At 38.0% G+C, this 23,947-nt stretch overlaps 1 protein-coding gene across 1 annotated transcript in view; it reads left to right on the top strand.

The window, feature by feature from the left end:
* Positions 1 to 21,390, top strand: part of LOC150078774 (lipid scramblase CLPTM1L) — a 103,956-nt gene extending 82,566 nt beyond the window's left edge. Inside the window, exons 14-16 of the mRNA XM_090382561.1 lie at positions 5,931 to 6,031; positions 15,539 to 15,654; positions 21,306 to 21,390. Of these exons, the coding sequence (XP_090238687.1) occupies positions 5,931 to 6,031; positions 15,539 to 15,654; positions 21,306 to 21,390 (302 nt within the window). The remainder of the gene's footprint in view (positions 1 to 5,930; positions 6,032 to 15,538; positions 15,655 to 21,305) is intronic.
* The last annotated feature ends 2,557 nt before the right edge of the window (positions 21,391 to 23,947 follow it).

Raw genomic sequence — 23,947 nt, 5'->3', positions numbered from 1 at the left:
GTCCTGGGACGGGATAAAGACCTATTGGAAACGTGGGTATGGTGTTCTAAGCGAACTCGGCGTCCCATTCGTGTACGCAGTACCTGCTAGTTCACGAGTGGGCGCCCCCTCGTAGGGCTCCGTGGTGGGTGAGGTACTTAGGCATCAGACACTTTTTCTTTACTCTTATGAGTAATTTAAATTCTATTTCTTCTGGGGCCCCAACAAGGCCCCTACCTAACCGAGACGAAACCACAGAAAATACTTGTGCAAAAAGAGCCAGAACTGAGGATACACCACCATCTGTCACACCGCTTTTCCTCATTCTCCATTCCACCGGAGAGCAGGCACTCGGGAAAATGTCACCCTTTTTCATCCAGAAAGGATTAGAAGGGTTGACAGGATCCCCAAAATCTGTCAAAAGGCTACGTTCTGGAGACATTTTAGTTGAGGCTGCAAGCCAAAAACATGCACAGCAACTACTGAAAGCCACATCTTTAGGGGGATTACCGATCATCGTTACTCCCCATAAAACCTTGAATTTCTCACGCGGTGTCATATCAGAGTGGGATCTTCTTCATGTTTCTGAAGAAGAGATCTGCTCTGAACTTAAAGAGCAAGGAGTGACGGCTGTCAAAAGAATATCGATGCGGAAGGATGGGAATCTCGTCCCTACCCGAGTTCTCATCGTAACGTTTAACACCCCACGGCCTCCAAGTTCCATAAAAGCAGGCTATTTAAACTGCCCAGTGAGGGTTTATATCCCCAACCCACTGAGGTGCTTTAAATGCCAAAAGTATGGCCACTCTCAAACAGCTTGTCGTGGCAACCCCGCCTGTGCTCGCTGTGGTGCTAAAGACCATGAGAGCAAGGAATGTTTAGCTTCTAAGCCAAGTTGTACAAACTGCCAAGGGGAACACCCTGCATACTCTCGAGCATGCCAGCGGTGGAAAGAGGAGAAGGAAATTCAGAAACTAAAAACAGAGCTAAACATCTCCTATCAGGAGGCCAGAAGACGCATCCAACCTATAAATAGCGCCAAGCCCTCATATGCCCAGAAAGCTTCTGGGAAAAGTACCATTGGTACTCAGACTGATATGAGTATTCCACCAAGGGAGTCTTTTACCCCCATTGCGCGCTATTTATTAAGTTCCGAAAAGCCCACCCAAAAATCACAGTCAGCCGCCACTGCTATATCCGTACCTCCTACTGCTCCACCACTTCCAAAACAGAGTACTAAAGAAACCAAGAAGAAAGGGGAGCAGACATCTACAATTCAAGAGACAATGGATGTCGAAAATAAGGAGGTACAGGACGACCCTGTCCTGGAACTCTTTGCGAAAGACGAAGAAGAAATGGATACAGGCCAACGTCCAGTCTTTCCAAAGAGAGATAAACCCAGGACTGAGAAAATGAAGCCCTCAGCCCTTCGGAAGCCACCAGACGGACCCAGTAAATCAAAATAATGGGTACATTTAAATTTCTCCAATGGAATTGCCGTGGATTTCGTAGAAATAGAGATGACATCAAGGCCCTCCTGAGTAAGCATGAACCAACTTGCTTTTGCTTACAGGAGACATATTTAACGGCAAATGAAGATCCTTACTTACGTAACTGCTCAGTTATTCGCAGAGACAGAGCTGGGGATGGACCTGCCCACGGAGGAGTTTCTATCCTTGTGGGTAACCACACCCCCTTTCAAGCTGTGATTCTTACCACTAATCTAGAGGCTGTAGCAGTTCGTCTTACAGTAGGGTTCCTACTAACTGTTTGCTCCATTTATTTGCCACCTGGGAACGACACCGCCCAGGCAGACCTTGATGATCTCATTAAGCAACTGCCACCCCCTTTCCTACTATTAGGGGATTTTAATGGACATAATCCGCTGTGGGGTAGTTCTGACATCAACAGAAGGGGTCGGATTATCGAGCGATTGCTTGAAAACAATGATCTGGCCCTTCTAAATGTGGGATCTAACACCTTTTTCCACACGGCTACCCGTACATTTACTGCTATTGATCTTTCCATCTGCTCCTCTTCCCTCCTGCCTCTGAGTACTTGGGAGGTTGAAGATAACCTTTATGGTAGTGATCACTTCCCCGTGTTATCCACCATTTCAAATGGGAGACAATGTCACCAGTCGAGGATACCACGTTGGAAGATCGATCATGCCGACTGGAATGCCTTTCGTCATCTGGCAACGTTTAATACCACCATAGTCAGCCAGGAGCCAATTAATGAGGCAGTAAAAAACGTCACAGAAAGTATAGTCCAGGCAGCAGCAGTTGCAATTCCCAGGACATCGTCCCGTTTTCCACGTTTTCCAAAACCATGGTGGAATGGAGAATGCACAGCGGCTAGGAAGGCTCAAAACAAAGCATGGGGATTTTTCCGCCGTTACCCCACCACAGATAATTTAATAGCCTTTAAACGTGCACGTGCCAAAGCACGGTACATTAGACGTCAGAGCCAAAAGGAATCTTGGATCAAATTTACATCTTCCCTTACAAGGGCCGCCAATCCCAAAGCCATCTGGGACAAAGTTCGGAAAATGAAGGGCAAATACAACTCACACCCTTCATCGATCCTGGAACATAATGGATGTACAATTGCAGATCTAACTGCAATTGCAAATACTCTAGGGGAGACATTTGCTAAAGTGTCTTCAGAAACAGCTTACCCCCCAGAGTTCCTCGCACACAAGCAGAGAGCAGAAAAACATCACCTAAAGCTGTCCTCTAACAATCGCGAGGAATACAATCAGCCCTTTACACAGTGGGAGCTGAAAGCAGCACTCTTACTCTCCAAGGCGAGTGCTGTTGGGCCAGACGACATCCATTATGAGATGATTAAACATCTTTCATCGGAATCCATGGATCGTTTGCTCTGTCTCTATAATAGAATCTATATTGAAGAGACATTTCCGGACTCGTGGCATGTGGCAACTATCCTTCCCTTTCCGAAACCAGGAAAGGATCCAAAAACACCAAACAATTACCGTCCTATTGCTCTGACGAGCTGCTTGTGCAAGATTCTGGAAAGAATGGTCAATGCTCGTCTCTTGTGGTATTTAGAAGCTAATGACCTCCTTTCCAGGATACAGTGTGGCTTCCGAAGGAATCGGTCAACACTTGACCATTTAATCCGCTTGGAAACATCTATACGTGATGCTTTCCTAAAACGTGAGCACCAGGTGTCAGTTTTCTTTGATATGGAAAAAGCGTATGACACGGCTTGGAGATATGGAATTTTAAAAGATATATATAACTTTGGTCTTAGAGGACACATTGCCCTCTTTATCAAAAACTTCCTTACAGACCGGTCTTTCCAAGTTCGTGTGGGATCCACCCTCTCCCGACCATTCTGCCAAGACGAGGGAGTTCCACAGGGATCAGTTTTAAGCGTTACGCTTTTTGCAATCAAAGTTAACTCTATAACCGAACAACTTCCTCCTACCGTAAACGGTGCCCTCTTTGTAGATGACTTTAGCATCTTTTTGCAGTCATGCAATATGAGGGTCATCGAAAGACAATTGCAGCATGCCATAGACCACGTCAACTCTTGGGCAGTGACTAATGGTTTTAGGTTCTCGCCACAGAAGACCGTTTGCGTACACTTTTGTCGCAAACGGAACCTTCACCCTGAACCAGAACTTAAACTCGGACAAGACATCATTCCAGTAGCACCTGAGACAAAATTCTTAGGGCTCATTTTCGACAAGAAGTTGACATTTTTACCTTACATTCGTCAACTTCGGACAAGGTGCACAAGAGGGCTGAATCTCCTACGCTCTATTTCCTCCAATAAATGGGGAGCAGACCGCTCCACTTTGCTCAGCCTCTATCGTGCACTTGTCCGATCTAAACTAGACTATGGGTCCCAAGTGTACACATCGGCTAGAAACAGCGTACTTAGATGGCTGGACCCAGTCCACCACCAAGCCATCCGAATTGCTACTGGAGCATTTAGAACATCCCCTGTCCAGAGTTTATATGTTGAAGCATCTGAACCACCACTGTCATTGCGACAAAAGCAATTGTCTTTAAAATATACTGTTAAATTAAAATCCCTGCCAGACAACCCTACGTGGACGTCCGTTTTCAAGCCACAATGGGAAAACTTATATAACACTCGTCAGACTGCCAATCGGCCTTTTGGTATCCGTGTCCAAGATCTGCTCAGAGAGCTCGACATCACGGTAGACAATGTTGCCCAATCACCAAGGCAATCACTTCCACCCTGGCATGCTCGCATTCCATCATGCGACTTCTCCCTTAAAAATTGGGGAAAGTCCACAACTCCATCTTCTGTCTACCACCAACTCTACGCTGCCCACCGGACCGAATATTCCGACTTCTTGCCTATCTTCACTGATGGCTCGAAGTCGGAGTTGTCTGTTGGATGTGCTGCTATCTTTCCAGGTCTTTCTATATCTGGAAAGATTCCCCAACAATGCAGCATATATACAGCTGAGTTGTATGCTATAGAGTTAGCCTTGGACCACATTAAAACCCATAGGTACCAAAAGTGTATGGTGTACACTGATTCTCTAAGTACACTGCAGGCTTTATCGGGTATGAGGTATAATCCTCATCCATTTGTGACCCGGATTCAGCAGACGTTGCATTCCTTGTTTGAGTGTTCATTTGACATTCGTTTCTGCTGGATTCCAAGCCACATTGGGATAGTGGGAAATGAACTGGCAGATGCTGCGGCCAGGTCACCCGAACCCCAAAACAGTTATTGCCTGTTAGTCCCCTATACAGACTACAGGCAGTTAATACACGATAAATTACTGTCCCAATGGCAACAATCCTGGCATGAGCAAGTCACAAACAAGCTCTATCAGATAAAGCCTGTAATCGGACATTGGCAGTCTAGTCTGCGCAGGAATCGCAGAGAGGAAGTTGTATTAGCTCGGCTCCGCATAGGACACAGTCATCTTACACATGCTTTTTTGCTGAGGGCAGATGACTGTCCTATGTGTGAGAATTGTGACACCTATTTAAGTATACGCCACATTTTAACCGAGTGTCCACGTTTCAGACACGAACGTGATTTTTATTTTACCGCTTTTAGTCCTCTGGCTGAGCCTTATACACTCAGTCAGATTTTATCCGACAATGACAATGTGTCTGCTGTTTTTAACTTTTTAAAATCAGTAAACCTTTTTAATCGAATTTAAAATTCATTTAGCATCCCTTTGTTCATATGTTTTGTACTGTTACTCCTTTTATATCTCGACATGGTGGCCTAACTACTTAGGTCACTGAATATTTTCACTTTTTATATATGACCGGTATTTGGCGCATTATAGCCTCAGTTGCTGATGCGCCAATAAACCCCAAACCAAACCAAACCAAGCCCCTGGCAGACATACCCTGGTCCTGTTCCACTTATCCTTTTTACATAGCATGTGACCTGTTTCCCTGACAATAGAGTCACCAACAACTACTAATTAATTTAACTACTTTGGTAGATGGCTACGTTAAAATGATGCTTTTGCACTAACCTACATATTTTGTTTATATAAATTCTGTAATATTTTCTAATATTCTGTCAGTATTAATTTTTACCTTAATAATTGTTGCTACAGAATCCACTTTAAATACTTCATCCAAGGCTATTAAGACTCAGATGGAAATGGCAATTCCTGTATAAGTCATGAGATAATTTTTTGTATTTATTCCAATTATGTGTTCCAAGGTCAATATAGTAAATAATCCTAGTCCAACTGACAATTCTTTTCTTTATTCCCTGTGTAAGGAGTATACTGATTTCAACCTGACCACAGTTATTATTTGAGATTAAGAATTATTCACTTCTATATTTTTCTTGCATTTTCTAAAAAATTAAGACTTAATCCAACATTGAATACATATATGACTTTATTTTTTCATTATGTTCTGACTGATGCTCTTTTAAATTTGATATTTGTATTTATTTTGTAGGTGTTTATGCATTTGGCTTCATCTTTATGTTGCCACAATTATTTGTTAATTACAAGCTCAAATCAGTAGCTCATCTTCCATGGAGAGCATTTATGTACAAGGTGAGACAGTTTATATAGTTGGACAATTCTTCTTTTCATCTAATTTTGTAATATAAAATGAATTTAGACTTATAGTACACACTTATTATGTGTATCAGAATATAACAAGCATTTAACATAGCAGAAGCTATATGGCCTTAGAAATAAACTGAGTAAATCTACTAACTACCAAAACATAAGTTTGAATTTATTGTTAAGGCCATACAACTTCTGTATTAAATGCTTAGTTTTAGCTTTTTTATACTGTATGGAAACTCACACTGAACTTCATTATTTACAAGTAATCATAAATGCGCTAATTGAATATCCCCCAATATAGGAGGGTTAGAGAGATGTCTTTGCTACCTCTATAATCCTCCTGCAGCTGGAAGAAATGGTATACAAGATACTGCTAACTGTGTAGCACAAAAAGTTTTCTCTATTCAATAGACTTCTAGAATTTTTAAAAGAAAAACTGTAGGAGAATGTTATCTTAGAAAGAATTATGTTATTTCAGAGTGAACAGAATGGTTTTCCAGTAAAGTAGAAGAAAAGGGGTGGGGTCAAAATGACATCCACATGGATGCTAGTAGTGGGTAATAAGAGACCACTGTCTCATATTTTAAACAAATAACAAAATAGGCTTTTGGTGATATCATTTGCTTAAAAGTAGCACATTTATGAGGTGACTCATGAATATTAAAAGTTGTTCTGTTGTGAATATATCAAAAGGACCATAGCATTTATTTAACGTATACTGGTCTCAAAACATGGAGGTTTTGAGACAGACAAAGTACAAGAATGTCAATTTATGTCCTCTGACAATATAGTGTGTTGGCTCCTTGTCACATGTTTGTTAAGGTCTACATTAAAATTCCTCTGGAGAGTGAAGGAATTTCTAAAGACCTTTTCAGTCAAGGCAATAAGCCAATCTCAGGTTGAGGGAATAGGGTCCCCCCCCTCGTGAGTTACCTGAATTTTTCAGTCCACACAATATGCAAATTGGTCTATGAATACATGCTTATATAGACATAATACACAATAAAGTCTATGAAGCTGCATAATCTGTGAAGTGGTACACTATAAGCAGAGTAATCAGTGTGGCAAGGAATTTCTAAAAACAGACAACCAACCAATCAGTTTATTTTTATAGTTTGATGGAGTGAGATTATATTTCCTTAGTACTTTTTTTTTTTTTTTTTTCATTTTATTTTTGTTTTAGAAATGATTTAAATGGAATTCTAAGTTTCATTGCATTTTCAAATGCTTAATTACATCATTTATTGATTGAAAAAAAAAAAAAAAAAAACTTCCTTGCATTCACGTGTGTAAACAGTTGGCTTATTTACAAAACTATTTTAAAAAAAGACTACAAAATACGTTTTTTTCCAGGGGATAAATAATCAGTTACAACCAGTTACAATAGAGTAACAACCAAAACAATAATCGGTTACAACAGAGTAACAACCAAAACAGAACAGCATGTTCCTCATAATAAAAAAAATAATAGTAAAATAAATAAAACTACCCATTACACCTATCCATTCCCCGACAATAATTTACCTAGTTCTTCCTTGAATTTATTTAAGATATCAACTTCCACAACAACAGATGGAAGTTAGTTCCAGCAATCAACCACTCGCTGGCTAAAGGCAAACATAACATCCACACATCTATTTTGCAACTTCCCTTCCTCAATTTGAATTTATGTTCCCTCGTGTGTGTAGTCTGAGCAAGAGGAAGAACCCCATCAGCATTGAGCTTGCTCAATCCATTCAAAGCCTTAAACACATCAATCATATTACCTCACAGGTGCCTACTCTACAGACACTGCAATTTGCAGAACTGAACAGGCTTTACATACCAACTAAGAAATATTGTTCAAGGTTTAGGCCTAAATTGATGTCAGATGAACTAATGAGACATATGGTAGAGAAGAAAAATGCATGGGGTACATATATATAAATCGACCTTCAAACACCACATTCCAATCACAGCATGACCTCGTATACAGCATCCCATGCAAAAATTGCGATGCTGTTTATGTAGGATCTATCATTAGTGGCACAGCTTCGAGCAAAACAACACGAAGCTTCTGTGCGGGCGGGTCATTCAAATGTATCGGAACTTTCGTTCCACGCAATAAATGAACGACATTCATTCAGCTTTAATGAAACAAAAATTATAAATATTCAACACAACTATCACAAACTACTTATTGCAGAAACCTTAGAGATGAAACTACACGAAACTTCAATCAATATCCGTAGGCCATTCCTATTGTCTGACGATTGGTCACTTATACACATGCGTGAAGAACAAACACTACAACATAAGACAAAAGTTTCGGATTAATTGTGAGTTACTCAATTCCTGTGAACATGACGCCCGAAAAGTTCTAGTCCGACTTAAGGAATGTAGAGAATAATCCCTCCCCCCATATCCAATTTTATTAGATCCCTAAATTTAACGCTAAAGTTCAGCTATAGGACCAAAAGAAATAAGGTGTCCCACCCGGTTTACAAAATAGATATTGCCATCCTCAAGAATTATTAGTGAGTTGGACTAGGAGAGTTGGAAAAGAAGCTTCCTATATCTAAAATAAAGGTAATCCCTGTTGATTTATAATATAAATTAACACGTGACACAGAAGCCTAGGCAGGCGAACGCAGATTACGAGAAATCTTTGGCAAGGGATGCAAAGGAAAACAGCAAAGAGTTCTTTACTTATTTAAACTCTAGAAGGAAGGGGATGAATCAGATTAGTCCAATTGATATCGATGATTCAACTGTTGATGATCCTGCTCAGGTAGCTAACAAACTAAATGAATATTTTGCATTGAAATTCACACACGAGGAGTTATTCAGCGAGGGGAATGCTAGAGGTGTATTCAACTTTGGAAGTAAGCTAGATAATCTTGTAATAACTGAGAGTAAAGTGGAGGAGAAATTGTTGAAGATAAACACAAGAAAGGCACCTGCGGTGGATGGGATCTATCCAGTTATATTAAAGGAGGAAGCAAAGGAAGTAAGCAAACCCTTAGCCATAATTATGAGAGCTTCCTTGGACTCAGGGGATTTACCCATGGACTGGAGATGTGCAAATGTGACCCCAATTCACAAAGGAGCATCAAAGGCTGACACAAGTAATTATAGACCTGTGAGCTTAACTTCTGTTCCAGGAAAATTAATGGAGGCACTGGTTAAAGAAACACTGCAGTTTCATCTAGACAAGACTTCAGTTATAGCTCGGACACAGCATGGTTTTGTTAAGGGGAAGTTTTGCCTGACCAATTTGATTGGATACTATGATGCAGTCAAAAAAGAACTGGATGCAGGAAATAACTTTGATATTATATACTTGGATCTTAGAAAGGCTTTTGATACTGTTGCACATGGAAGACTGCTGCACAAATTGGAGCAGTGTGGCCTTGGAGGCAAATTGCTGCTATGGATAAAGGGGTGGTTGAGGGGGAGAAGACAGAGTGGTAATCAATGGACACTGCTCATCGTGGACTAATGTTATTAGTGGAGTCCCTCAGGGTTCAGTGTTGGGTCCATTATTGTTTTCTGTATTTATAAATAATATTGATCATGGTATATCAAGCTTAATGTCCAAGTTTGCAGACGATACAAAGGTTGGCAGGGTTGTTAAGGACACTACTGATGCTATGCTGCTGCAACAGGAATGGAAAGGTTGAGCAGATGAGCTGAGAGGTGGCCAATGAAGTTTAACATTGACAAATGTAAAGTACTACATATGGGAAACAGCAACCTCAGAGCAACATATCAACTCTGTGGTACTACACTGACAGTGGTAGAGAATGAAAAGGACCTGGGGGTAATTGTGTAAGCAGATATGAAGTTCTCTGAGCAGTGCAGATGGGCTGCAAAAGTAGCTCATGGTGTCTTGTCAATGATATACAGGAATTTTTCTAGTAGGGATAAGGAGGTGATTATTCCCTTGTATAAGGCAGTGGTCAGGCCACACCTTGTTGTATACAGGTCTGAAGGCCTCATTTCAAGAAGGATGTACAGCTGCTGGAATGAGTACAGAGAAGGGCAACAAGATTAGTGAATGGAACAAAGGGTTGCTCTTACGAAGAAAGGCTTAAGTTTTGCAAATTACAGTGTCTGGAGACTAGGCATCGGCGAGGTGATCTGATAGAGGTGTATAAAGCTTTGAATGGTTTGAGCATGATCAATGCTGATGGGATCCTTCCTCTTGCTCAGAATAATCAACTGAGAGGGCATAAATTCAAATTGAGGAAAGACAGATGTAGGATAGACTACTACTAGCCGGTGGGTAGTTGGCTGGTAGAACAGACTTCCATCCCTTGTTGTGGAAGTTGATATCTTAAATAAATTTAAGGCTCAGCCAGACAGATATTTCGAACGAACGGAGGGGTGAAGTGGAAGGGTTTTTTTTTTTTTGTTGTCTGATGCTGCATAAGCTTGCTTTCTTGCATCATATGCCTCTACTAATGCTAATTTTAAATGCCTTTGTGATATTTTTGTAAAGTACATTTCTGGAGGTCACGACCATAAAACAATAAAAACAGTTTGCACTTTCCGGTTTATTGGGTTTTTCTGTCAGTGCAAGCAGTTATAAATCGGTAGTAAACTCGATGTTATTGCATTTGTGAAAATACCGATGGCTTGAATTGTGTGGGTTTTTACGTTATTTATGGTGAAATGTGTTTGCCCTTTACTGAAACCTTCAATCGTATAGAAAAAATAAATAAATTTTCAGAATCTTCTCTTCATTCCTTTTTTTTTTAAGCTTCGTAAACTTGTTACTCCATGTGAATTGTGTTTGTTGCAATTTGTGTGCTGTAAAAAAATGCTTATGCATGCAATCGTGAAATTTATAATTAAAATAGATTATCTTGGAAACAAATCCCTCTTGAAACATTTCTGAAGAAGATGACTCCTTGTGCAACAAACCAACGAGTGCCGAGCCAATAATGAGTGTGCATTTAGTCGATGATAATGAAGAATAAACATTCTTTAACATTTGTAAGTCGTAAATAATTTCTCTATTATTATAATTTGCTTGATTTTACAGGCTACATTTTAATTTCTTTGGATAAATCAATCATTTTTTAAACATAAACTAATTAACTAACTAATTTCATTGTTGAGAACGTAACCACTATTTTTAACCTTATGTCTATGTGAAATAAATTCCTGTTTTACGAGTTTTTGCTTTATGAGTGCACGATAGGAACGGATTAACTCGTAAAGTCGAGAACTACCTGTATATCATTGACCCCATTAGCTGTCCTGGCAGCATATCTGCTCTGCTTGGAGAACTTCATATCTGACTGCACAATTACCCCCAGATCTTCTTCATTTTGAACTACTCTGAGGGGAGTACCACACATTTAGTACATTACTCTGGGGTTAGTGCTACTATGCAGTAATTTGCATTTGTCAATGTTAAACTTCAGTTGCCATTTCTTAGCCCACCTGCTTAACTTTTCTAGATCCCATTGCAGTAGCATACTGTCATTAACCACCCTGTCAACTTTTGTATCATGCACAAACTTAGACATTAAAGGCATATCAGGCTTATCAGTATCATTGATAAATATAGAAAACAACAATGGGCCCAACACCAAACCATGGGGACTCCACTAATAATGTTGTTAGCCCAGAAAGTGCAATGTCCATTGACTTTGTCTTCTTGCACTCAACCAACCCCTTATCCATAGCAGCAACTTGCCCTTAATGCCACACTGCTCCAATTTGGTCCATTCTTTTATGTGCAACAGTATTCAAAAACCTTCTTGAAATCCAAGTATATGACATCAAAATTATTTTTTGCATCCAGTTCCTCTGTGGCATCATAGTATCCAATCAAATTGGTTAGACAAGATTTACCCTTAAAAAATCCATTCTGTGTCTGTAGTATAACTGTAGTCTTGTCTAGATGATCCTGTGTTACTTTAACCAGTGACCCCATAAATTTTCTCTGGAACAGAAAGCTAAACTAATCGGCCTGTAATTACTCATATCACCCATTGATCTCCGTTTGTGAATTGGGGATACATTTCCACATCTTCAGTCCTTAGGGACTTCCTGTGAATCCAAGAATGCTCTCATAATTATGACCAAGGGTTTGCTTACTTCCTTTACTGCCTCCCTTAATATAACTGGATAGATCCCATCCAACCCAGTGCTGTTCTTATGCTTAACTTCAACAATTTCTCGTCCACTTCCCTCTCAGTTATTACAAAATCACTTAGCTCCCTATTAGAGTTTGATAAACTTCTGGCCTTCCCTTCTTTACAGAATTCCTCATGTGTGAATGTAGATGCAAAATTCTCATTCACTTTGTCAGCTGAGTAGGATCATCAACAGTCAAACCATGAATATTAAGTGGACCAATCTGATTCATCCTCTTCCTTCCAGAGTTTACATAAGTAAAGTTTTTGCTGTTTTTTTTTTGCATCCTTCGCCAAAGATTTCTCGTAATCTGCCTTTGCTTTTATAACCTCCTTTATGACTTGATTACAGACCTTGAACAGTATTTCTTAGTTGGAATGAAAAGTCTAATAGCTTCAATGGTTAATTCCTTGAATTGGCTGATGGTAATATCATCAGTTGTCCCCACTGTATAGAATTTAAAATCTATCTGAGAATACTGCAATCGGTCATCTTTACGAAAGCAAAAACCCTTTCCTTTACCCTTGATGTTAGTTACATCTTTAAGTAAATCCCACATAAATACACTGTGATCACTGCCACCTAGTGGTTCTTTTATCTGTAGTTTCTCAATGCACGAATAATCGCTGCTGACAATCAGATAAATTATTCAATTCAATCAATTATTCGATATCAATTAAGAGGGTATTATTCCCTCTTGTTGCCTCTTTAACATGCTGCTGTAGAAAATGGTGTTCAGTAAATATTCTTGCACCCTTTCTATTTAAGTATAGAATTTAAATTCCATTCGCTTAAATTTATTCAGTCCCACATACTTAATTTTATCAACCATTAAGTATATCCATTAAACGTCCATGAAGGATATGCATGTATTGGTCACGTACAACGTTTTGTATTTGAGAGGTTGTCCACTGAGAAATTGTGGTCAACAAGACAGCATATGTTTGTCAAACATCACTGTGTATGCCTTGGTTATTAGCATTTCTTTCTAGGTTCTTTTTAGTATACAGTATATTATATTTTGTTTTCATTGTATGTAATATTGATTTTTTAACTTGTGTAGTGCATTTTAATTTGATAAATCAGTTTTATTAAACACTGTGGTCGGACAGTTACAGAAATGTTACATAAGGTTCTTTCGATGATATGTGTCACTGATGTATATATATTGTTGAAAAGTCCCAAGAGGAAATTGTCATTTTTTTCCTGGAAATTTTTAATGACATGGACATAAAATAGGTGAAACTTACCTAGCAAAGTTAAGGGATCACAGCATACGATGTTTGTGTAAATATGATAACATATGTACCTCATTAGTGTAGTTGAAGCTAAGTTCTGATCAGCATATATCAAAAACGGTCAAAGCAATTCCAGAGTGAATGGTAATTTCATCTTTATTGGAATATGACACATCAGAAACAAAGTATGATAAGTTTGTACAAAGTACAGTAAGAACAGTTTTTGCCAAACTGTGGATGATATCTTATGTCTTATATGCATGGATGATGACTTTAATATATATGATGTATGGTTCCCAGCAACTATTAGACATTTTTCACACCTGTGATGCTTTGATAAAAATCAAGGTATTGATGATTTGCTGTGGAATCAGTTGTCATTCTGGTCTAAGTGCTGTTTTCAGCACTAACACTCTTGTGTAATTAAGTTTTGCTGGACATTCCAGATGAGCTGCATTATATCTTCCCAGGGTGTCCCAGATATGCTTGATGGAATTCAGGTTGGGATAGCATCCTGGTCCACAAGGATGATATTATCATCTTCCAACATATTGCTGACCAGCAGTGCCCTCTGGGTTTCAGGTTGTGCCCTCCATCAGAATGAACTCTTCACTTACAGCATAGGCATAAGAAAAGACCATGAGTTGCAGGATCTCATCTGTGTACCTGCATGCAATCAGGTTTCTGTATTCCTGTATGTATGCAGGCTTATTCCAGATTCTTTCGCACAATATCAGAATCCAATGAGAATTTGACTGCGGGCTGTATGTGGACACATCTCTGAAGAGTATGCACACACACACACACACACTACACTCTTCTGACTGTACAATGTTGAGCACTCACTGAAACACATACCATAGGTCTTCTCTTATCTACAGATGATTTTGGGTTTACACCCATTTCTCTGTTGCTACTGCAAAGCATCTAAATAACTGGGTAGTGTTTAAGCAGCATCAGTTGTGATGGACAGGGAGGGGGGGGGGAGAGAGAGAGAGAGAGAGAGAGAGAGAGAGAGAGAGAGAGAGAGCGAGCGAGCGAGCGAGCTTGCATCAGTGTTGTTGATGGTCTGTGACTCTGACCTGGATGTCTATGAATAGTCTGGGTTTCTTGGAACTGATATACACAACCTGCTTTGTTATGACTCACCAGGCCATGCTGCAGTTTAGCATTGTGATGGTTCCAAAGTCTCTTAGTGACTGTGGAACCATCAGATGGATTTTTAGATGCTTTGGTACAATAATCAATAGGTATGTCATCTTTTGCAGTTATAGTTCACATAAAATGAGTGTGTAACATGGTCAAGTATTTTTTAATAAAATGGTTATGTGCCCAAATATTTTTCAGTGAACTTAGTAATTTACCTCTGCACATCAGTCTGTGAATGTTCTGTCATTGCAGCGACAATGGGATATTGATACAGTAGATTGTTCAATGATATTATAATTGTTTTGAATAGTGTAGAACATCTGATTATATCATCTGTCAGTTATTTTCACTGATTAATTTAGGAAAGAAATGAATACTGAAATGCAGCCCACTTCAGTGATGAAAAATTGGTGAAGCAAATAACCCTCATGGGTTGCACAATTGGTAGAATTGCCGTCCTTCCCACACTGGATGACAAAGACCTTAGTTCGAATCCCGTTGATGATGTGATAAATTTTTATGGGCTATTTTCACAATGTAGCTGAGTCAGTCTTAGGCAAGGGTAGCATAATTTTCTCTCTCAGAAACTTGGGTTTTTTGTCTAGGCAAACAAAAAATCTACCACAGAGCACACAATTTATAGAGAGTATATTTGGTGCAATATGGCCTTAGTCACTGATGTGCCTAAAACCCAACAACAAACAAACTACAAACAAGCAAGCAAACAACAAAATAAATAACAAGGCTCTTATTAAGAAATAGAGGGTTTCCATTCCATAACTGCTCCAGGATTAAAAGTGGAAATTTAAATTATTACAAATTTAAATTGGGATATTTTAAGGATTATTTGATAAAATATGGATCTTACATTCCTTTTGGCTGGTAAAGTAAGTCGGCAATATATACCAAATCAAAATTAATATTTGATGTGTGATGTATAGTAGCTGTAACTTTGACTTTACTTTCACAGGCATTCAACACCTTCATTGATGATCTTTTTGCATTCATTATTACCATGCCAACTGCACACCGAGTAGCCTGTTTCCGCGATGATGTTGTGTTTCTCATCTATATGTACCAGAGATGGTAAGTTAACAGTTGTTTATTCTGTAGTTTAGACACTGCTAAATAATATTTTTAATCATAGATTCTGTGTTGTATGGGATTTCATTTGTATGGCTATATTTGATTTTTTGGCTGACTGTGAGTGGCTCAATTACATGCAAAATTAGTTGAGTAAAACAATTTTATGTTTTTTATTTATCAAATCAAATTAATTGTACAAATCTACTGCAAAAAGAATTTCTTTAATCCATTTTTCTTTCTTTTATCCTTGTGATATCAAACTAACATATTATTCATAAGCCTCAAGTGGGTATCTCAAATACTCTGTAGTTTCCATATTTAATTTGGTCCTCATTTTAAGGTATACATAATTCTTAAGATAACACAACTGAGAAATCAGTTCTTCAATAAATTATTTCTTATATAAGTTTCTGGTAGTACAGCTGTGTTTAATCGTGGTCAGTACAAATGCTCTGCAATTCAGGTATAAAGTCAGGTACCACTATATAAACAGTAATGACATAATGTGACCATTGTCTGATCACCCTGTTCATCAAAGAAGTAGGGATCAATCCCTATTTCTTTGATGAACTTGATGACTGAATATGCAGAGGTTTCTAATGCACTTGCTGAGAATTTTCCAATAGCCAGAATGGATAGTTTACCTGAAATATTTTGATTCTGATGATTTTGATTCCTGCACTGATAAGCCAGGCGGACAGGAGCAGCAGTGCGTAGCACACGCTTCTTGATTAGACCGGTGTTCGAGCCCGTGACCACCAAATACAGAGGATGTGGAAAGGTCAGGGAATGACCACTGCATATCCCCGGAGCAATATGGCCTTAGTTGCAAATGCTCCTAAAAACCAAAATAACAACAACCTGCACTGACAACCCCAACAAGCATGTTTTTTCACTTTTTTTTGTTTATTTAAACAAAAGGTGAAATACTATTTCACTCATTTCTGCTTAAAATGCATTTCACCATTTATAAAAAAATGAGTAGTGTAAGTTTGACCATTTTCATAAAGAATTTTGTTACAATATTCCACCAGCATTGTTCTTTAGCTTCAAAGCATTGCATGATTTTTAGCTGTGGGGGAAACAAATTTATATGGCATGCTGTATATGGTGAGAATTAACTAGTCTGGACTGACAACTTATATGAGGTGCATTCAAGTTATAAGGTCTCTAAATTTATTTCTCACAAAATAATCGAAGTATATGTGCAGGCCTGCTTGTAGTCTAACTGCCAATTACTTGTGAATGTTTTCAGAAGATGGCAGCATAATGCAGTATGTTACATTGATTGCAGCAATCTAAACAGGATAGTATGTTTTTAATACGTAATGGTGCCTTTCGCTTATCAAGGGCAACGTGTTGTTATCCAATTTTTGCATCTTACCAGGAAAAGTCCATTTGAAATTTATTGGGAAATGTCCCGTATAGGCTTTATGAATGTAAAAAATGTTCATAGCTGGCCATTTAAGTTTTGTGAAGGATGGGAGTCCTGCAAGAACAAAGCACGTGAACCAAGATGTCAAACCAGTCATATTGAGGCCAACGTCTGCCAGATTGAGGAAATGGCTTTGGGTGACAGAGGATGAAATTGCAACAGCTACAGCCATTTCTGTTGGATTTGTGCATACCATATTCTTTGATGATCTTTGAATGAACAAGGTGTCAACTTACGTGGAGCAGTAATCACTTGAGATGCTGCAATGAATGGATCTTTCTTTTCCTTGATTTCATGATGGATGAGATATGGGTTCCGCTCTTCAACCCAGAAATGAAACGTCAGTTTGCCCAGTGGAAGGACACTGATTCACCCCCCCCCCTCCCAAAAGTTATGTGTTGCTGCAAGTGCAGAGAAAATGGTTGTTGCTTTCTTGGATATTGATGGAATAATCCTTCCACATTGTGTACCCAAGGGCACTACAGGGACAGGAAACTCATATGAAGTAGTTCTGAAGAAAATGTTCCTCCCAGCATTTCAGAAAAAAAAAGATAAATACATTTTGGTAGCAGTAATCCCAAAATAATATACCATTTGGGTGGTGCCACGCTCAAGATAGTGGAGAATGAAAATAGCCATAGAACTAGTTGTACATTATAATAATAATAGCTATTATACTAATGACTCTCAGGCATAGCTTATATCTGTGCAAGTGTATTATATCTGTAGAAGACAGACATATTATGTTGTCTGTGTCATTTTTTTTTTTTTTTTTATGTAAACACCAAACACGAGAGGTATTAGAACCTATAGTACTTATTACTGTACTTGGGTTGGAGGTTGAGAAGACAAAAGAAGATATTTGTTGACATTGGACTTGAACTTCTATAGACTGTAATTTTCAGGAAATATGTATGAAGCTGATTTGCATGTTGTGTGGACTGAAATATCTGGAATAACTTGTGGGGAGAACCCCTGCTTCCTCCCCTGTTATTGATTAACTACTGTCTCAACTGAAGAGGGCCGACCGGGCTAGCCGAGTGGGTAAAGTACCTGCCCGGCAACCCAAAGGTCGCGGGTTCGATTCCCGCCTCGGGCTTGGATCAAAGTACTGCAAAAACCTTTGGAGGTGCAATATGGCCACAGAAGCCGATGCGCCAACAACTACCAAATCAAAAAAAAAAAACCTGAAGAGGACTTCAGAAATTCTTCCAGTCATAAACAGGAATCAAACCCAAACATCTCAAAACGAGTGACAGTGGCTTGAAACCACTCTATTGTGGAGGACAGGAGTAGTCATACAGTTTGACATGAAGTTCTCTGAGCAGTGCAGACAGGGCCCTGCAGTTCATGGTATTCTGTCAATGACATACATGGATATGCTCATAAAGAGAGGATTGAGTTGCATTTTGAGGAAACTTTTGTATTTTGTAGACGGATGTGATCTGTTGGAATGAGTGCAGAGAAGAGCAATAAGATTAGTCTGGTACTAACAGGTATGCTTAACAAGAAAGACTAGAGTTCTGTAAAATGCAGTGTATGGAAACTAGGTGCCTACAAGCAGACCAGATTGAAATGTGGATTGAGTAAATTAAACGCTGAATGCATTCATAATCTTTCTTGGATGACATACAAGGGAACATAAATTTAAATTAGAAAAAGATGGTTGCAGGATAAATATGTTCAATTTGTTTTTAGCCTGAGTAATCAATTGTTAGAATAAGCTTCTATCTGATGTTGTTGGATAAATTTAGAGGATTGGATAAATTAAGCTTGCTTCCTTGTATCATATTGCACTGCTAATATAAATCAGTTATTTTAACATTATAATGGATGCTAGTATGAATGATAGATCACAAAACAACAGCTGATCGTAGCCATCAATTCTCTACCTGCCTCGTCAACCACCGGTGATGATGGAGTTCCCCAATTCATGCTCAAATGCCTAAGTCTGTACATTATTCAGCCACTTCTAATTATCTTCAACCAGTTACTCTCGAACTAGATTTTCCCACAGCAGTGAAAAAACTATCTCGTCAAGCCTTTAGCTAAAGTTCAGTCGCCATCGCAACCTAAACACTACCGACCCATCTCCAACTCCTCCAGCCTACTGAAGCTCCTGGAGAAGGCCTTATTCCCCATCCTCACTAAGCAGATCTTGCCCAGTAATCCAGACCAAGTTCACTACTCCCTTCCAAACAGATCAACGATCACCAATCTGTTGTCTGTGTCATTTTTATCTTGTCAGCATTTGAGGAAAGGCAAGAACTAGCTGTTACTTACTTAGACATTGAGGCCGCGTTTGATGCCATCCAAGTAAACCAACTTCTCACTCTCCTGGAATGCCACTTCCAGATTACAGAGAACATACTATGCTTTCTCTCCTCTCTTCTGCATGACAGAGTTATAAAGCTTCATACAAGAGATCGCACCCTTACAAGATCTGTCACTGCAGGAGTCCCAAAAGGAGGGGTCCTTTCGGGCCTTCTGTTTTCATCTATTATCTCCCCACTTGTAGCACATTCTCGGTGTCTACTGAGCTATTCAGATGATATCAAGATACTCACTCCCATCATCCCCAGCCAAGACCCAGATCTGGTAAAAGCGGAAATTAACAAGACTCTCACTGCAGTCACATCTTACCCCTGGCAGTTTGGGCTCAAGATCAATCCTGCTAAGTCCGAATTCATGGTGTATTCATTGTAGCAAACTCCTTTGTCTCTCTCCAGCCTTCAGTTGGCAACACCCTCATCCCAGTTGTGTCCAGCCATTGTGATCTAGGCATTGTATTCGACTCCAAACTTCAATTTAACACCCACATAGACATGCTCCTCACACGTGCTTCAAGACTCCGGTGGATAGCAAAACAACATCTCCTACATATTACTGATAAAAAGACAACTGTGAAGTGCCTAAGATTTCTGATTTTAAACCTGTTTCCTTAATCAGTGACCTGGTTCCATTGATAAAAGAATTTAAGTAGCACTGACCTTGTTCCACTGTCCTTTGATAAACTTTGCTCTTCATATCTAGGGAGATCCTTCATGCCACTGTAGTGGTTCTGAATCCAATTGGAGCTTGGAGGAATTCTTAAAAGCTTTTTCAGTCAGGTTGTAGCCAATCTCAGGTAGAGAGAGTAAGGTTCCCTTGAGGTGTTTCTCTGTTTTTAAGCCTGCACAACATTTATGCAGACATAATACATTTGTGCCATATTGCACTGTAATATTAACATTTAGGTCTTCTCAATTTCCCACAAAAAAAAAAAAAAAAAGCTTAACTAAAAGTCTTTGACTCTGAAATATTTAGTTTCTACTGCATTCCTATGCAAAAATTTCTATGGACAATGCATTTCTAAGCTGGTATCTTTCTTCCAAGTATTTTGAACATGTGCATACATTATCTAGGTGATGCGCATGTTAAAAGTAGTTTGAACATGTGCATCACCTAGATAATGTATACACTGAACTGAAAACACTGAACTAAGCTTTCTCCTTCATTTAGTACCTCTTTCTGTTCTGTGGAAAAGAGAGAGAGAGAGAGAGAGAGAATGAATTTTCGGTAAGGTAGAGAAAGCCAACACGAGAACCACAGGAAACTTACTGGCAAGCTGGTTTTCCGCTACCACAGTTTCTCCCTGCATTCTTGGTAAACAGATAGTGAAAACATTCATGAACTCCAATAATCTGCTTTTAATAACGAGAAAAAACTAATCATTACATTGTCTGTCATGCCTATGTGTCAATCAATATATCATTCTTGACTTCTACTGCTGCTACTGATAACATGCACTATCTGTTTACTGAGAATGCAGAGAGAAACTGCGGTAGCGGCAAACCAGTTTGCCGGTATGTTTCCCGAAGTTTGCCATGGTTCTTGTGTTGCCTTTCTTTACCTTAGCCAAATTTTCTTGATTTCTTAAAAATTATGAAATAATAATTTCATAATTATTTACAAAAATTCAAATGAAATACTAAGTTTCTTTTTGCTTCTCTACCAGTAACAGTACTAGACTATTATAGGTTTTGACTCCATGATATTAAAAAACATAGAAAGGTAATGAAAATTGTTTTTCAGAATATGAATGTGGAAATATCTGGTAGGGAAGCATTACAGTTTATTCACATTTGGTACTGAAAACTTGTGTTAATTGTCTCAGATAGTATTTTTTTCCATTAACAATATTAAAAACTGGCTTTACTATTACTTTTCATTACAGGTTATATCCTGTGGATAGGACCAGAGTTAATGAATTTGGAGAATCTTACGAAGTGACTGAAAAGACGAAGAGCAAGCAAGATTGAAATTTTTATTGGAAATATTGCACCAAAGCAGTTGGCAGTTGTCTTCTGAATGTATCCAAGATACCGAAGGAAATGTATAGACATTTCATTGTCACAGGTTGATGCCTTTCTTGAGTTCACCTTTTTTTTTTTGTAATTTTATTCATGTTCTTGAGAACATCAGTGGTAAAAATGGGTAATTTTTTTCAAAATACCAAACTGTCTTCATTTTAGTGTGCTGTGATTTCAAACTGAAAAACATTCAGAACTACAGGAGACAGTAAAATAAAGATAATTATGAATGCTTTTAAGAATATTAATAATTAATTGTCAAAATCTATATTTGAGATATCTGGTGCAGAATGCACTATAATTTACATTTGGCCACAAGGATCTGGAATCATTCTGGACCAAATTCTCCTCCCTACCAAATGATAGATGTTCACGTGCTGGCTTACTTTATGTAAGCTGAATGCTTTTCAGTTTGTTTAAAGTCGAAGTGCAACATACGTACAAACAAAATAAAACAAAAAACTGACTGAAGTAATTAGTAATATTGAATTTTTGACCTGCTCCCATAGAATTGTTCTCCATTCTATTGCTGATTCTATAGGATATCATAGCTGTTTCTCTGAAGTAACAAAAATATTTCTGGTTTTTTTTTTTTTTTTTTTTTTTTTTTTGGAATCAAAAGTTTTTAAGTTAAAAGTTTTTTTGCAATGCAATCAGTTCAAGAAAATTAACTGTTAAGATATATATAGATGTGAAAGATAGGTAAATCTGGAGTAATTTGAGGAAATTAAATTATATCAAAAATTATCAAAGTATGCTACTCACCAGTAATCAAAGTAGTACTAATATTTTTTAAGATGAAGTAATGAAAATAATCATTTTGAGTATTAATGACTGAGCTAAGTAGTGTTTCAAGAGTTGCTGCTATGTATATGCCATAAAACCTAAAGGAATTCCTTTTTAACAGTTATATTTCCTCGGTGTTCTGCATATAAGTATTAACTATAAATGATAAATCTTCAGCTCATTTCTAGACTGTCCTGCTGTTTGTAAATATGGTCTTTATAAATCCCTTGTGATCCTCTTTCCTTGTATTTAACATAATATCTGAAGTTTTTGAGGTATTATCCTATCCCTGTTACTTTTTTTGGGATAGTATATTTCTTTATAACTCTTATTTGGTTTTTATAAAGGAATGAGTTTAGAGTAGTCACATGGATGACTTTGACTGGGGCAAATGTTTTTATGTCATTTATCTAACTTGTACATATACTGAGGGGGAGGCATTGGTGGTAAATATGTCTAGAAATAAATTATTTTTACTTTTATGAATAAAGCTGGTCCTTTCTACAAGATATCTTTAAATGAATAAACAATATAAACTTTTATTTAGCAAAATTCTAGTTTAAATAATTTAACCAGCAGTTTAATTTATCTCTATCAATGAAAACTGAAACCTTATAATTGAAATTAATGATTAAAAAATTTCCTGCTTTGATTGTCCGTTATAAGGATTGGATAGGGGGGAAAGTTAGGATGGATTGTTCATTGAAAAAATTAGAGGAGGAAATACAATAAATAAGACTATGTATGTTAAACTGTGATATTTTTCAATGAAATGCAAGAAATTACTGTTAGTAGGATCTTCAGCAGAGCTTTAAATGATTATTTAAAGCAAAGTTTGTTTATTAATATCAGAAATGACACATTTTTTTATGGCTTATAACCTGTTTTATCATTTCACAAAAAAAGAATTTGTAGCATTACAAAAACTGTCAGAAAAATTATTATCCAAAACAAAAATTTAAACAGTTTGCATGCAGCTACAATCATTGATCTTATTTAATGGGAAGCTTTCTGAAACAATATATTTTGAATTCATAGGCTGAAAGTGGATTTACTGTGTTCTGTTATAAAAGGTGTCTTCTTGGTAGCTTAGTTGGGACAGTACATTGCTGTCTGCTACCCACTGGAGTGTTCTGGATTCTTTCCATCGACAGCTGGAGGAATTTATAAATGCTGAAGTTAGCTGATCTCAGGTAGAGGGAATAGTGTTTTCTCTGCAAGTTATTCCACATTTTTCAACCCAGAAATGTACACTTTGTCAAATGGACATGAGCAACAAGCTCCAGTGTAATTAGAATAATAATTTGAATTTGTCATTGGTAGAAGATGTCTGAAAAACTGCTGGATCTGCATGTATAGCTACTGAATCTCATCATGCTCCTGTCAATTCATGTAACAGTTCAAGTATGATCATGATATGGTGCTCTTTAAATAACTACATTGCTGGTTCAGTAAAAGGCATTCCTTTGTATTATGAACTAGTGAGGTTTGCTCAAAAGTAATCAAAGTAATTTTATTAAAAATAAAGCAGGAATTAATTAAAACCATTGCATAGCCTGCAAAAACTAGTGAAAATATCAGAAACTTTTTCTGTGATTAAATTTAGCTTAAAGGCCTTGTAATCCTTGGGTATATATGCCAAAAAAGCTGTCAGAATGTGACACCATTCTTATTAAAATGCAGCTACCATTGTGAGGTGGCCCAAGGCAGACCACAAGGA

This window comes from Mastigoproctus giganteus, chromosome 10 (assembly GCF_048544385.1).
Source record: "Mastigoproctus giganteus isolate SK-2022 chromosome 10, ASM4854438v1, whole genome shotgun sequence".
Lineage (NCBI taxonomy): Eukaryota > Metazoa > Arthropoda > Arachnida > Uropygi > Thelyphonidae > Mastigoproctus > Mastigoproctus giganteus.
Note: the sequence above shows the minus strand (reverse complement) of the source record. Positions and strands in the feature narration are given on the sequence as shown.